The 15,895-nt window shown below is 48.2% G+C and overlaps 1 protein-coding gene across 1 annotated transcript; it reads left to right on the top strand.

Annotated features, from left to right (window-relative positions):
* Positions 1-10: 10 nt before the first annotated feature.
* On the top strand, positions 11-15,893 carry ELOA (elongin A; the record flags this gene model as incomplete). The annotated part of the gene is made up of 11 exons (XM_080379841.1): positions 11-289; positions 5,429-5,485; positions 6,094-6,212; positions 7,088-8,306; positions 9,618-9,732; positions 10,105-10,260; positions 10,707-10,804; positions 11,087-11,267; positions 11,810-11,921; positions 12,223-12,374; positions 12,960-15,893. The coding sequence occupies 11 exons, from the start codon at positions 11-13 to the stop codon at positions 13,019-13,021; spliced, it is 2,550 nt and encodes an 849-aa protein (XP_080235967.1). The 3' UTR covers positions 13,022-15,893.
* Between the last annotated feature and the right edge of the window lie 2 nt (positions 15,894-15,895).

The following is a 15,895-nucleotide window of genomic DNA, read 5'->3' as shown; positions in this document are numbered from 1 at the left end:
AGCACTCAAGATGGCGCTGCCCGCCGCTGCTGCCAGGCCCCAAAATGGCGCCAGCCGGGCTCTGCCCGTACCCGCCATGGTGGCCGCCGGCCGGGGCAGTGTTTGCGCCACTTCCGTTTCCTGCCCGCAGCCAAGATGGCGGCCACGGTGGAGAAACGCCGTGTGGCCAGCGGGTGGTGAAGCCGCTTCCGCCGCCGCGGCCTCTCCAGCAGTAAAAATGGCGGAGTCGGTGCTGGAAGTTGTGGGCAAGCTGCAGTCGCGGCTGGCGGGCAGCTCGGAGCCCAAGAAGGTGACGGGGACGGCGGCGCGGGCGGGGCTTCCCCCTTCTCGGCGGGGGCGGTGTGGTGGGACCAGGGGTCGGGAGGGCCCGGGTCGCCCCGCGGGGGGGCACGGGGAACGCGGCCGGGCCTGCCGTCCGCCGGGCTCCCTCCTCCTCCACCACGAAGTTTCGTGCCCGGCCGGGGCCGCGGTCCGTGGGGCGAGGCGGGCGGCCCACTGCCTCCCAGAGGAGCGAGCCCGGCGGTCGCCCCCGGTGGAGCCCCCGGCCCGCTGACGGGCTGGGCTGGCAGGCCCCGCGGGAGGCCCGCTGCGGCCTGCGGGGGCCCGTGCGTGGGGTCCCCCCGTGGCAGGCCCTGGGGTGCGGTTTGAGGGGCAGGCCGGCGGGCACCGGAGAACTTGCCGGAAGAGTCTTGCCCTGGTGACGTGTAAATGGTGGAAGAGCCGCTGTGCCCGGTGTGCGCGGGGCGGGAGGTGACAGGGAGATGCAGCCCTGCCGTGGGGCTGGGGAGGGCCAGGGCCACCACCGGGACCACCGTGGAGCTGGGCTCGGGGTAAGAAGGTGCTGAGCCTTAACGCTGCCCCAGCGTGGGTTCCCCCTCTGAGCGTGGGAATGTTGCTTGATGCCTCTCACCCATCTCCACGAGCAAACGTGTCTGCTGCCAAGAGCTGCTGCCCGCTGCAGCTGTCGCGGAGCGGCTGCCCCGTGCGTGCCACCCTGGTCTGGGCTTCTGCTCGAATCTCTTTGGTGACGTTGGGCTGCGTCTGCCGCTGACAGCAACTCTCCTGCTGGGTATCAGTGTTCTGAGATGTTTTATTTGACTGAAATGTGGAATGATGGTTGAGCTCAGTTGGGCCCGGTGCATGCCTTGATACCATGCTTTATGTCATATTTTAAAGGAGGAGCATCTATGGTGACTATTTACAGGTGTTCAGTTTGTGTTTCAGTTAATTCAGGTGAAAGAGGCAGCTGTCAGGGCTGTGCGGTCACTCTGCACCTGGCAAACTTTGTTTAACTTGGGCACGTGCCTGCAGAACAGCTCATTTTCCAAGACCTCCCTTGAAGAAGGATGGATGCTGAAGTGTCAGGTGCTGTCCCTTTGAAATGGAGGCTGCTGTGCCCAGCCGCAGCCTAGCTGGGGGCAGAGCGGTGGGAGGGTCTGGTTCCTTTCCTCACCCTCTCAGCCAAGACCAGCACAGAGTTTAACTGGTGGGGCCCCGAGTGGAGCTGAGAGACCGTTGAGGAGTCAGTTCCAGGGGGTCCTTGGGCGCTGTGGTGCTGAGAGCATGTGCAAGTGTTCAGATATTGGCTCAGCATGTGTACAGAGAGCTGGTGCTCCTGTTTCCTGACCCTTGTGTCAGCTGGGGCAACGACTGCTTGTCTGTGTTTCTTGGGCATTGTAAGTCTTCAGGCACTATTTGCACAGGCTGACTCTTTCTCCAGTAACCTTGTGCTGTTAAGTTGTTTCTTTCTGTTGATCCTGTGCAGTTTTGCAAGGCGAGGGAGAGGCAATAAGCAGTTGCAAGCTGTTACTAGCAGGATGCTGACTTTAAAACCTTTTTCCTTCCCAGGCAGAAAGGTCCTGTGACCTGTACTCTTCTTATTTCTGATACTGCCTTGGAGGTATTAGTGTTTCTAGGCTTCAATTTAGTTAACATTGCGTTGTCTTGATACATTGTGTATCTTCTGAGCACCTTCCTGTGTCAGAAGTTAACGGTTTCTACTACAGTTCTGTAGCAGCTGCAGCTTTACCCTGTCATCAGGAAAAATCCAGGGTACCCGTGGCTTCTACCCACATGTTACACCATTTCCAGCCTTTGGTTTTCTTGCCTTGTCCTCTTGAAATATTTTATGAGTTATGTGAAAGAATAGTATTTGCCCAAAATAGTGTACAACTATATTGTCTTGCTGAAAGTTAAGTATTAATATTGGGTTTGGGTGAAAATTGGTATGCTGGCACAGAACTGTGTGAGTGAAACTTTGGAAACTGCTGTAATGATTTGGAAAGGGTCATTTTTTGTCCAGCAGAGAAGGTACAAGCTCTGCTGCAAGATTGAGGGAAGAAAGAGAGTAAAGGAAACGTGAACAGGAGAGCGTCCTCATGGAGAGGAAGAGGCCAGGCTGTGGTGTAATAATCTGATATCAACGTTTGTCCTTAGTGTTGTAACGATCTGGCTGATTTCTTTTAACATGGGTTCATTGTTTTATTTTTATAAAACTTTCTTGGAGCTGGAACTGAGTGAAGTTTCTATGGTTTGTGTCTTGCGGCTGATTAACTGAAACTGTATCCTACGCTGGGGGGTTTTAGAAGAGATTTGTGGTATGTATTTCATCTGGTGCCTAGCAAGATATAAGCCTCGTGTTTTCTGTCTTGTACCTGGTCGCCTTTTTCTTGTAGGACTCGTAGGATCTCAGTTAACTCTGAGTCGAGCTGCCAGATTTGAGTCTGCTTGGCTGATTTTAGCTGAAGGCAGTGGGATGTACTCCGTCAGCTTGTTTCCGTAGGAAGTACAGATTAATACAAGTTGTTAAGCCTCCCTGCAACAGAGTTGTCTCACTTGGTGCATCTCATGCACGTGGATCTGTGGTCTGCAGTGGCTGCAGGCAAAGTGAGGTTTTTTCCATGTTCACACAGCTCCCAAATGTATACCTACTCGGATATTGCCAGGCTGCATGCCACTTGGGCAGCGTCATTAAAAACAGGTTTTGATATCTTAGCTTGTCAGATAAGTGCGTTACTGCTGACACAGGTAACAAAAATGCCTTGTTTCCTGACAGTGTCATTTTGAGATTTTTATTACTTGGCTGGGAGTTGTGCTGAACTCAAACTCTGTTATTTTTTAATGGATGTGCAGGTGTAAAAGCTTGGTAATGTGACACTTGGACGAAGGAATGTGTACGGTGGTGGCCTCTCAGAAAGCCAGCTCTTGCTTTTTTCTAAGGTGTGTGAGGATTTCCAGCCATTGACTGCAGTGGGTGTGGAATAATCCAGTTGCCCGTGAGATGTGTTCTGGATCAAACATGTGGGTCTCCTGGGCTCAAACCACACTTCCCCTGGCTATACAAAATCCAGAAATAAGCCCCGTTGAGAATAGTGCTTATCTTTTTGGAATTCAGCCCTGAAAGTGACAAATAACTGAAGAGCAGTGGAAGATGCTGTGGTGGGATGTAGCTAGAAAATAATTGGGAGGCTTTAAGGATACTGTAACAAGTTTTCCCTTGGTTCTTACTCTCATAGTAGGATTTTGTAAGCTCTGAAACAACCTCTCTAGGAAGGTAATCGGCTTACAGAGATGCTTTTAATATTGCCCCATCTTTCTTTTTTTTTCCTTTCTTTTTGTAATTGAGTACACAGTCCATCCTTCTTCCCTTCCCTTCCTGCCCCTTCCAAAGAGGGCCTTTGCACACGCTCTACCCTGTGTTTCTGATGCCAGAAGGATTTTGGCTTCCTTGGAGGGATCTCGCTGCGTGAGCTGTGGCAGCCCTTGCAGTGGCAGTTTGAGGGGAGGCAGCAGAGGTGGGCTGTGGCTCTGCCTCTGCTGCTTCTGGTCTGATGGCTTCGATTGCCAGTGGGCTTGTTGAGCAGCAGTGCTGGCCAAGTAACAGTGATTCTGGAAAACTCAAAGAACATTGGGATTTTTAGCTCAACTGGCTGCTTTGGTTTTTTTGGTTTTTCTTTTTCCCATCAGTTGAGGTAGGTGGTGGAGCACGGTACCTGCCGCAGATCTTGTGGTAGCACAGTCTCCCCTGGGACTCACAAGTCTGGAATTGCAGGGACAGAGGGCTGGAAGACCCTGTTAGCTGTGGTTACAGTGCGGCTAGAACTGTTGCATCCCCCGCAGCATCCCAGCTCGGTAGTGCTGAAACAGTTGTTATCGGTGTTTCACCCTTCTGAAATAAGAAAACCTAAACCTTTGGTCATGGTAATTAAGTCCTAAATAGAACAGAGTGGTTTCTGGTGAACAGAAACTGTCATCTGGTTCCGCTTCAGCCAGGTGAACCCTTATCTCTGTCGAGGAGTATTTTCTTTCTGAAAGTAATAGCACTCTTCAAATAGGTTAAAAGAACTGATTTCTTCAAAAGGAAGGAAACCTCTAAACCTCTCTGATCCTTGCACAGTGGAAGTGGGGGTGATAGGCCTGCAGTGCTAATTTGAACGTGAGCACGGTGCTTTAAAGAGATCTTCTGGATCAGGGACAGCCCTTTGTATGGCATATAGCACAGCAGCGCTGAACAAAGCCTGGGCTGTATAGGGGCTATAATAATGGGAATGCTGATGAGGCTGGTCTGTGGCTATAGCTGAGCTGCAGGAAATAATGTGAGGGGCAGCGGTGCTGTCAGATGTGTGTTGCCATGTACTGTAACTGAAAAGTCCCTAGACATCTTGGGGAAGTGATGGCCCAAACCAGAGGTTTGGTGGCAGAGGTACGTCCCCTTCACCTGCCGCCCCTCGCTGGGGTGCACGTGGGAGAGGGCTCCTCTTCCCTCCCTAGCCCACGGAACAGCTGCACGTGCTGGGGGGCCCCCTGTGTGGAGGAAACCATCTTTTTTCACTGGTGTATGGTGAAGGGAAAAGAGTGGGGTGAGAGGCAGTGGTTGTGGAAGGGGTCACTTGCCTTTTTAGCACCAACTGTAGCTGAGAGGAGAGAGCTTGTCAGCGGCGCTGGCCCAGTGGAGGGTCTGCAGGGGAGATACGGGTTCCTCTTAGATCTTTAAGAGCATCTAGAAATCTTCTGTCAGTGTCTAGTTTGCAAATCTTCAAAGGAAACTTCCTCCCACCCCCCCTTCTCAACAAGGGAGAGTCACAAGCTTCCGAGTCCTTTATTCCACTTACTGTGCACAGAGTTGAGTGTGTCTGTTCCTGGTGCTTTAACCTAAAATTCCGTTGCAGTCCTGTGTGAAGAAAGCATTAATAATTTGAATGTGTTTTAAGATTCTCAGGTGGGTCCTTGTAATCAGAGAGACAATAATTTCTTTATGGTTGGCCCTTGCATTCAGCTTCTCAGGAGCTTGATTTGGAGCAAGGTAGTAGCTGTCTGCCACTTGGATCTTTCTAACAAGCTCTCGTGCAGTGCAGAAATTTCTTCCTTTCCAATCACAGTATGTGGTTCAGCATGACAAGTCTGAACGCTTTTCTTCTTGTCTCTGCAGCTGCTGAAAAGTCTGAAGAGACTGTCTGAGTTGCCCATCACAGTTGACATTCTCGTGGTAAGAGCTGTGAAATCTCTCACACTTCGGTCATGTCTGTCAAGTCCCGGGATAACTGTTTGCCACCATAAATGCTGCGTTCCTCGGCCACCTGGTGTCACAGGCGTGATTGTTGTGAAGTTCTAAAAATTCCAGGCACGGGGAAGGAGCGTGTCAGAGCAAGCGTGAAGCGGTGGAGTACAGTTTGTCTTCTTCAGTTCTTCTGAAAGCTTAACATTTGACGGGGATATGAAAGTTGGAGTAGTTCCTAATGATAACCAAATCAACATGAAATTCGGAAGTGCTAATTCTTGTAATTATTAGTGACTTCTGTCTTTAAACTTGCCAACGGTCATCGTAAATACTGATTTGATTTATGAATACAAATAATCAGTGTTTGACTAAGGTAGAGTTAAGTCTTCTTTGATTTACAGAACTGTAGCAAATGATAAAATGTCTGGTGAAAACATAATCTATGTGATATCTTTGCTGTTAGATCAAGGAAGTTTATTTCTACTTGGCAGCAATAGGTAGTGGGTTAACTTTATTCACTTTTTAGGAAGTTTAGCAGAGGTGAGAATGCTGACTGTTTTGCTAAGATGAATTCATGTCTTGGCTCTCTCATGAAGGAGACGGGTGTTGGGAAGACTGTGAACAGTTTACGGAAACACGAGCTTGTAGGAGACTTTGCAAAGAACCTCGTAGCCAGGTGGAAGAAGCTAGTGCCCGTGTCCCAAGAGGCAGACAGGTAAGTGAACCTGCTTGGTTAACTTGGTGAATAAGCTTTGTTACATTTTTGCAGTGGAGATTATAAACTTCTCTGACCAAGGAAACAAAGGGCCTTGAAAAATGTGCAAGACGAAGGTGCTAACTCTGCGTGGGAGTTTTGCCTTATTGTGGCATAAACTTCCTGCCTTTGCTAGCCACAGAGCACTGGGTTGCTGACGGCTGCAGTTCTGCGTGCAAGTAGGGGCCAATTTTCAAGAATTTGCAGTTTGATGAAGAGATTAACAGTAGATGCCAGGAAAGTGCCCTTAATAAAGCAAGAGATGCAATCTGCTCGCTTCCCATTTTATGATGCTAAAAGGAAGTTCTAGGCCTGAGTAAAGGAAATGGCTCGCTTTGAAAGAAGGCCTGTATCTGCAAAAATCCTATGGAGACTGAAAGTTAACGCTAGCAGGCACGTTGCAGTAACAAAGCTGTGTTGAATGCAGCAGTGAGATCCTTTACATGTGGGTGATAAAGACCCAGTTATTCGTGATCATTTCAATGGCTGTGGTACCCCTGCCTGCTTAATTGGCGAACTGGGGGACACGTTACCCATAGGCACCATGCAGCCAGGAGTGTGTAGGCATGGAGAAGTCTCTGTCAGCATCTGTCTCCGCTTCCCAGTGAACTGTGAAGTCTCTAGTCCTAATAAAAATGCTTAATTAATTCCTGCGCTAGAACTGCAGTTTCTAAATCCCTGAATGTTGCTGTGTCTGAAGGAATTAGTGATATTATTGCTACAAAACTACAAAATACAACCTTAGTCTTCTGTAGGAGAGGTTTCTGTCCATGGGGAGTTGCTCTTTTCATTCATATTGTGAAGTTTAAATCTTAACTATTTTCTTATCACTTCAGAAACAACCTGGATTCTGAAGACCGCGACTACGAGAGGAACAGTGCAAGCAAAAGACATCAAGAACCATCCCTCAGAGAGGATGAGGAACCTGACCAGGAGTATTCAGAACCCTTCCAGCCATCTTGCAGCCAGTCCTATAGCCCAGATCATAGGGAAAAGAAGTCTAAAAGGTATCCTAGGCCTGAGAGAGCCCATGAGACTTATGGCTATAGCAGCCACGAGGGGAAGGGTTGGGGCAGATCTTCCCCAGTGCTCTCTTCAGATCAGGAGTACTCAGACTGTGGACAAGCTGTGTCACCTGAGCCAAGTGAGAGCCCTCAGGATATGTACACAGACCCTTATGCCTCTGAGGAGCAGGAGGAACCAACAGTATTTCATCGGAAAGCCAGTAAAGGCCACAGCTTTCAGGAGAAGCTGGGAGCAGGCCAGGAGAGGAACCCTGGTGAGTTTTATGACAAAGGGAACACGAGTCGAAGCAAAGAGCACAAGTCTTCTCACAAGAAGCAGCGACTTGATGGCAGAGTGGAGGACAGGACCTCTGCCTTCAGCCCAGAAAGATTGCACAAGACCTCTTGTAAAGAGCAGCTCCGAGAAGCCCCCATGGCAGGGGGCAGCAAGGAGAAGCAGAAGATGTCCGATGGTACCAAGAAGGAGAAGAACCGAGAAAGTGGCACCTCCAAAAAGGAGAAGTTGCACACAATGCCGCACTTGGAAGAGCCGTCTTTGGACAACCATGTTAAGAAGCAAAAACATCGGGACTCTGAAAAAGGCAAATTGGAAAAGCCCAAGGTGACGCTGGAGACCCCTAACACAGACCGGGAGAAACGGAAAGCTGAGAGTGACTCGTCAAATAGGATCAAAGAAAAGGGGATTTCTGGGAGCTTAAAGTCTTCGGAGGGGAAGCGCAAAGTCTCAGATGTGGACAAAAAATCAATGGGCTTTTCCTCAAATTTTGGGGAGGGGGAAGTGGAGGATGAATTTGAACAACCTACAATGTCCTTTGAGTCATATCTCAGCTATGACCAGCCCCAGAAAAAGAAAAAGAAAGCAGTCAAACCCTCTGTATCAGCTGGGGAGAAAGACCGAGGGCACAGCAAACAGAATGGATCCAAACCCAGTACCAACAGCTCAAGCACGAGTCGGAAAAGTCCAAGTCACAAGCGAACAAGTGAGAAAAAGGCAGAGAAGAAACTACCAGAGTCTCCTAAACCAAAGAGGGTAAGGTTTTGAAGGATCTGAAAGTGAACAAAGAAGGTGGGATCAGCTGCTGTCGGTCCTCTGCCATCTGGGGCTTGTTAGTTTTCCCCTTGGAGGTGCTGGGCTGTGTTCTGCATCAGGGTGTGCTTGTGGTGTCTCATTGGTATCCAGGTCTGTGACTCCTGGTTCCTGCTGGGAGACACCGTGTATTCCATACGCTGGAGGCATTGCTTTGTGCTGTTAGAGTGGAACTCTGCTGGAAAAGTGGATGAAGAGGGAGGGGGAAAACAGAAATGCGATAGGCAAACCCCTGTTGATTCAAAAATGGGGAGAGTAAAAGAGAACACCTTCAGCTAAATACTTGTATGAAAGCAAATTGGACGTAATACACTTGTTAAGATGCAGAATATCTTTTAGTTGTGAGTCAACTTAGAATCCAGCCTAATACGTGGTGCATCTCCACCTGCTAGCAAGGTTCCCATGCTTCTCCTCTCAAGTATTTATGCTTCTCTCAAATGGACCTTTTTTGCCTATGTTGGTACTACAGTTCTGTTGTCTATAACTTTTGGTCTCCAGAAATGGGGGAGAAACGGGAGAACTGGTGTTACAGTGCAGCTTCTAGAAGACAGATCTTCCTTCATGAAAACTTGAAAAATGAGCAATATTTCTGTACATAGTAATAGCCACATGGGTGCCACAGTTTTGTATATAAGTAGGGACTAATGCATAAAACCGTTACTGCTTGATCTTTTTACTCAACTTTGAAACACTTTGCTCTTCAAAAAAGTGTCTTTTATAATCTTAGCAGCATTTTAAAATCCTGCTTTGCCATTCATTCTAATAAACGTCTCATATTAAAGTTTTAGATTTCCTTCAGTTTGTGAGGCTTTCCTCTCCACCACCCCTGCAGAGATTTTTGCAGGAGGTGGGGAAGAGGAGAAGAGAACAGGTAAATGAGTGTTTTGAGATCAAGGAAATGTTTCTGCCAGCTTTCTCTTCTGGTTTTTTTTCACTGTTAATCTGACTTTGGTCCTTGCCAGAGGCCTTCAGCACTGAACCTGGTCAGTTAAAGATGTGGATGGCTCTTACTGGAGGGCACTGATGATTCAGATCCCAAATCTTGGCTGTTTTGTATTGACAGCCTAGGCAGAGCCACAGTAATGTGGCAGAAGTGCAGCCTCCCCTGAGGCTATTTCTTGGTGCAAGCTGATCAGCATTAAGTGACTTACTCAAAATATTAAACAAAATACAGTTCAGTGCTCTTTGTGTGCTGGTATTAAGTAACATTCTCTTGTGCTTTGGCTTACTTGTGTGTACATCCTCTTCTTCCAGATAATTTTAGATGTGGTACCGACGTTACCAGACATCCCACTGCCCCCGATCCAGGCCAATTACCGCCCTCTTCCTTCAGTGGAGTCCATTACCTGCACCCAGACAAAAAGGAAAGGTATGTTGGGCAGGAAAAGAGGAAAAAATGGGTTGCAGCCTTTGTTTGTGGGAGGGAGCGGATGCTGGCTGGGTTCAGATCTTTCTGTTGGGGTCTGGTGTCCTGCCTCTGATGCCTGGAGCCTAGGTTTTAGAAAAAGGTAGCTTTCCTGTGTGCTCTAGATAGAAAAAAACTAGGAAGATCCTTTGCTGACCCTTCCTGAGGCTTGGGCTTTGGACTTGCCCTTCTTGAACTAGGTTGTGGGTCTCTTAGCGAAGACTTAGCCCTTTAGATTGTTTCTGGGTGACTCCAATTTGTGTCTTTTGTGCCATTCATCAGGGTGGGCTCTTTTTTTTTCTGTTCCTTTCTTACTCCAAGTCGTTCACTTTACAGCACTGTCCTCGCCAATTGAAGAGAGTGAAGCAGGTTTTACAGGCCGCCGTTTGAATTCAAAGATGCAGGTGTATTCAGGCTCTAAAACTGCCTACCTCCCAAAGATGATGTCTCTGTATCAGCAATGTATCAGAGTCCTCAGTAACAACATTGACTGTAAGTACCTTTCCTCACCTGTCTTGGTCTTGTTGCCGTGCAGGTGTACTGAAATCTTGGTGACTTTTTTGGTATATATCCTAGCAGCATCTGGCTTGGAGCTTGTGAACAGTTGCCCCTTGTCACAGGGCAGGCTAACCCACATGGAATAGGTCTCACTGAAAGCTCAGGTGTTGCAGAAATCAGCACCCAACATGTTTTGAGGCAGTGCTAAAGCACTGGAAATAGTGGCAAAGAGAGCCTTGTGCAGGCACCTCTTAACTTCGAAATACTGGTGCCTGATGGCTTACTAGAGCTATTGCAACTATGGTTTCTTCTTCCTTCCCTTCATATTGTGTAGTGTCATGCAGCACTGCAGTTTTTTCCACTGCATTTCAAGGTGTCAAGCCCTTTCCTTGGCGAGGAAGGAGTAGGATAAATGCTCTGTGCATCTTGCTTCTCTCTAGCAATCTATGAAGTGGGTGGTGTCCCCTTCTCAGTGCTGGAGCCAGTATTGGAGAGATGCACCCCGGAGCAACTGTACCGCATTGAGGAATGTAATCATGTGAGTGCCTTGGCATGGGGAAGGGGTGGTGACATGGGAGTGACGTTCCATCCCCATCCGCCCTAGGAAGATAGTAAAGAATAATGCTTTTTATAACAAGAGGTGGCTTTTGCTAGTCCTGAGTTCCTGGATTTGCCACCTACCCACCTCCTGCTGCAAGTTGGCCTTTGAGCTGTCTTGCCCTCTTGTGATATTCTGGTGACACTGCCACTAGCTGGTGCTGAGGGAAAGGGCAGTGAAGGTGTCTGGAGGGATCCCAGCTTACATGTAGGTTTGCTTCAGGTCCTCATTGAGGATACGGATCAACTGTGGCACAATCACTGTCTCCGAGACTTCAAGAATGAGAAGCCAGAAGAGTTTGAGTCCTGGCGGGAGATGTACCTTCGACTTCACGATGCGCGAGAGCAGCGGCTGCTCATGTTGGCGCGGAACATCGGCTCAGCTCATGCCAACAAACCCAAAGGTGAAGTAGGACTGAGTGATCAGAGATGGGTCTCGGAATACTGCCTAGGGGATGTCTTTGTGTGAGGAAGGTCTTTTAGAATGACTGGTTTAAAACTAGTCTGATACAGGAGTTGCATAGCACTGTTCTTTATGTGGTGGCCTTTGCTTGATGGCTTAGCAGGCTCTCTATTTCATCTGTGTGTTGTTGATGCAGACTGGGCAGAGCAATATTTTACACCAAGAGCACGCAGGGCTGCAGAGGCACCTCCTTTCTGATCTAGAGTGGCGGCTTCATGCTGGGGTTGAAGAAAACCAGAGTGAGAGGATGCATTCCTGCTCTTCTGGTGAACCTGAGAACTACTGACCTGATCAGTCTGATTTCTCGCAGCCCATGTTGTGACTGCAAAATGTTCAGATGTCAGGGAGGAGGCTGTCACCAGAGCTTCGGAATGGATGGACTGGGGAGAGGTGACTGGAGCTTGCTGCAATCAAGACAGGCACTGAGGAGCCTCCTTTACGTTAAGTTGGATCTAAGCAATGATTCCTTCTGGCCTCTTACAGGTAGAGTGGCCAAAATGGCGTTTGTGAACTCTGCAGCAAAGCCCCCTCGGGATGTACGAAGGAGACAAGAGAAGTTTGGAACTGGAGGACCTCTTCTGCCAGAGAAGACCAAGTGAGTGTTCCTCAGTAGTGCTTGCTGTTCAGGGTCTCTTTTCCTGTGGGCTCCTACCAGCTTCCCCCTGAAGCTCTGCATCCTGGCAGGAAAGGATACTGTGTGTCCGGGAGGTCCTTTTACAGTGAAACTTGTGACTGTAATAGCTTCTTTCTTGCTGGGGAATATGGAGATTCTGGTCACTGCTGGTTCCGTGTGGTATCTGCCATGCTGCTGTGAACAGATGTGGCTTGAGTCTGAAGAATTGCATCAAACCACAGTGACTCCTTTACTGAAATGTCTGTCCCAATCTCTGTTTCAGAATAAAACCAGTCCTGTACACATCTAGCAAAAGCCACACTCGTGTGAATGAGGAGCAGTCCTATGATGGGCCCAGCACCAGCAGTGCTCATTCTGTTCCATCTTCAGCTAGCACCTTCTCCTCCTATGACCCCAGGAAACCACCAGTGAAGAGTAAGTACAAACTGCAGAACATCTATGTGATCTTCTAGAGCTCCTCCTCTATAAATGCATGAATCTGCTGCTTCTGCTGTAAGAGAAATCCAGGCTATGCAGGAGGGGTGGTGCTGGTGGCCTCTCTCGCTAAGGAGAGGGTGGTAAAGTCTGCTCAAACTTCTTGCACAAGATAAAGCGTAGGGTAACATCTGATCCACCTGCCTGCTCAGTGCTGACTCTGTCAGCCTGTCCTAATGGCATCAGTGAGGCAGAAACCCTGCCTTTTCCTTCCTGGTATCCTCCTGTCTCTGTCCAGCTGTTTGGAACAATGAAATTATAGCACAGCTCCCTTGGGAAGAAAGCAGGGAGAGGTTTAACCAGAGATCTGTGTTCTTGCAGTGCAGAAAGCTGAGTGGGCTCTCCTTGGACTGTGACCTGAAAATAAGATAGGCCATGAACACACATTTACCCCTGCTTTGCCAGGGCCGCAGCTTTGAATTGCTCTCTACTCTGGTAGTCTGTGTCTGCTGTTGTTTGTAATGTGTAGGGTTTCTTTGTTTGATTTGTTTGGGGTTTTTTTTCTTTTTTCTTTCTCTGTTGCAGAAATTGCACCCATGATGGCAAAGACTATCAAAGCTTTCAAAAACAGATTCTCTCGGAGATAAGTTTGCAGTGCAGATCTGGGACTTTTCCCATGGGGGGAGTGGCACTGAAGGGGGAGAAGGTACCCAAAAAGCCCTTTTCTTTGAACTCTTTGGAGGCTGCAGCTGCTGGGAGAAGCTTCGATCTGCACAAGATGACAGCACAGTATTTTATCTTTTGTTCTGGTCCCTTTCTCAGTGTCAAGCCCCCCCTCTTTTTACCCCTGCCCTTAACATCCTGTTTCTGGCTTTGTCATCCGTCAAAAGAAGGATGTACAGAATCTCCCGACACAAGAAAATGTGAAGTCTTGGCACCTGCTGAGAGTGGAAGATCCAGAGACTGTTTACTATTTAACCTCTTAATAAATTATAAAATGGTTTTAATTAATATTTTGCCCCTCTATCCCACTGGTATTATTTATGTCTCTCCCAGTAGTCTCCCCCCTCCCAATACAGTACAAGGGCCAGCCTCTCTGTGACCTTAGCTGGCAGGAATCCATCTGAGTGGACACTGGGTGTCACAGGAGTCTTTCCTTGTGATCTGGTACCTGTTGGGCCCAAAGTCCTGCCTGGACCCTCTGGGATGGGCAGGACTGGTGGCCCATCTGCTCGTCGATCCTTTGGCAAGTGCATCTGGTCCTGAGGCTTTACTCCCTACTCATGTATGTTAATAAAATCTTAGCTCTTGACCTTCTCTTCTGCTGTTACTGTAGATCTTGTACAGATGCTTATGTTGTTGTGCAGGGATGCCAAGAGCCATTGGGGACTTTTTCTCTGCTGCTGTTGTCTTCTGCTGGCTACTGGGAATAAAGCTACGAGGGTTTTAGGGACAGATTTTACTGTGCACCAAGTCAGATTTTAACTTTTTTTTTTTTTTTTTTTTTGAGACATGGGAGACTGACTCTGGATTTGAAAACAGTTTTTAAATATCAATGAAGGCATTGATTTGCCTCTTTTAGTGGAAAGAAGGAATACTTTTATCATGTTTTCTGTGTGGAACTGGGAAGGATTTATTTCCAACTTAGAAGCTGGTGCTTAAATCCTGTCTTTTCCCTGTATGTTTTGCTTTGCCCCCTCTTTGAAAAATGGATTTTAGTCTTTGAACCTGAAACTACTTGACTGGGCTTGGAGGGAAGTGAATAATGGAATGTGATTTGGTTTTAATGTGTGCATAATTCGTAGCAGGAGTTCAAAAAGGTCGGTTGTACTTTGGTGTCTGAGGAACTGGAGCTCTGGAAGGAAAAGGTGTGCACTGTGACCTGGCAGACCCAGGGGCTGGTGGAAGCTGTGGAAGTGCCCTGGAGCACAGCTCCTCTGGGGAGGTTGGGAAGCCCCAGTGCTGCGTGGTCTGTTATTTCAGGTGGACTCAAGGCTGCAGCAGAGAGCAGGGAGCCAGACAGAACTAGGCACTGGCTATTAAATGTGAAATCTTACTGTCATGAGCGTTTCTGCTTGTGGGTTACATCTGCCTCAAAAGCGAACTTACGCAGAGGGGGTGCAAGCAGAGGCTGGAGTTTGATAGAGCCAGGTCATGTGGCGAGGGAGCCAGCCTCTCTGTTAGGGCTCAGAGGTCCGACCGGATCAGAAAGGGGAGAGATTCTCCTGTTCCAAGCCATATTTGCTGCCCTAGGGCTTTGCTAAGTGGAAAAGGTGCTGGTGGTGGATGCTGTTGTTGTTGGCAGCTCGTGAGAAGCTCTGCTGCTGGCTTTCTGTGGCTGCCAAATCCCAAACCGCTGGAGTTGTCTGTGCGCACTGACCGGGGAAAACCCTGCTGTGAGGAGTCCTCCCTGGTGGGCTCTAGAAAAAGATCCCTGTATGCTTCTGGTTTCTGATGGTTTGTTTGTTTCTTTCTTTTTCTCCTTTCTTTCTTTCTTTCAAACCATTCTGAACACGTTGTTTCTTGTTTATTTGGTCTGTTCTTATTTTGAAGGTCTTGGAAAAATGTTCTCAGACTCTCATGTGCTGTAAGTTTGTTACAGTCCCAGATGCTTTAATGTTACTGTGCAGCATTTCAGTGTGTGTTGTGCTGTAAAATAATGGCTCCTTACTCTTGCATTTTTGCTGTATTTAATTTTGCTGTATTTTTAATTAGATAACAATATATTATCTTCTGCTGACTGTTGTGCTACCATTTATTTCTCCTCTGTACTTGGGGTAGGGGCAGAGGGGAGGGAAGTGGAGTCTGGCATCGTGTTCAGGCCCCAATGGAACCTGGAACAAAGGATCTGGCTGAGGCCCGAGAACAGTCTTGGGCACCGCTAAACTGCCACTTTATTAAGACTCCAGCTAGCTACTCAGATGTGGGTATTGCCCAAAGCGTTGCTGTTACGGGGGTGATGTACCTTCCCTCTCAGAGCAGCCTCTTTGCTCTAGGCTTTGCCGACTGTGTCTATTTTAGCTTAGGTGAATTGCAGGGAGGGGGGTACAGAGGGGATCAGATGTGTCTGAATTGACTCTGTTGGGTGCTGAGTGGGCCCTACTGGCACTGGGACCAATGCCAGCCGCTCTCCCCTCCCTTTTGCTCCGATGCTAAAACCCTGCAGAGGGAAGAGGTGAGACACAAACTAAGCAAAGTCTAGGGTAAAAGTGCTTGCTTCGTTCCCAGTCTCTCGGTGCCCGGGGTGTTACACTTGTGCAATTTTTCTGTGCTACACTACACGCGAAGGAACTGAGCAGAGCTGCCTCTTCCCCCTTTGTCGCCCTGCTGGTGGTGGGATGAGTAATGTGGGCAGGAGGGGGTGTGACTTTGACTTGCATTTGTATTTTGGTCCCTAACTGTGTATATACAATTTTCTATGTTCATTTTTTTGTGGCAACTAAGATGAATATTTTAATTAGATAAGTTATATGAAAAGAGGAAAATCATGTCTCAATAAAAGCCAGACACTGGACCATGTT

Source organism: Falco punctatus, assembly GCF_963210335.1.
Source record: "Falco punctatus genome assembly, chromosome: 3".
Lineage (NCBI taxonomy): Eukaryota > Metazoa > Chordata > Aves > Falconiformes > Falconidae > Falco > Falco punctatus.
The sequence above is the reverse complement of the archived record's forward strand: the minus strand, read 5'-3'. Positions and strand labels throughout refer to the sequence as shown.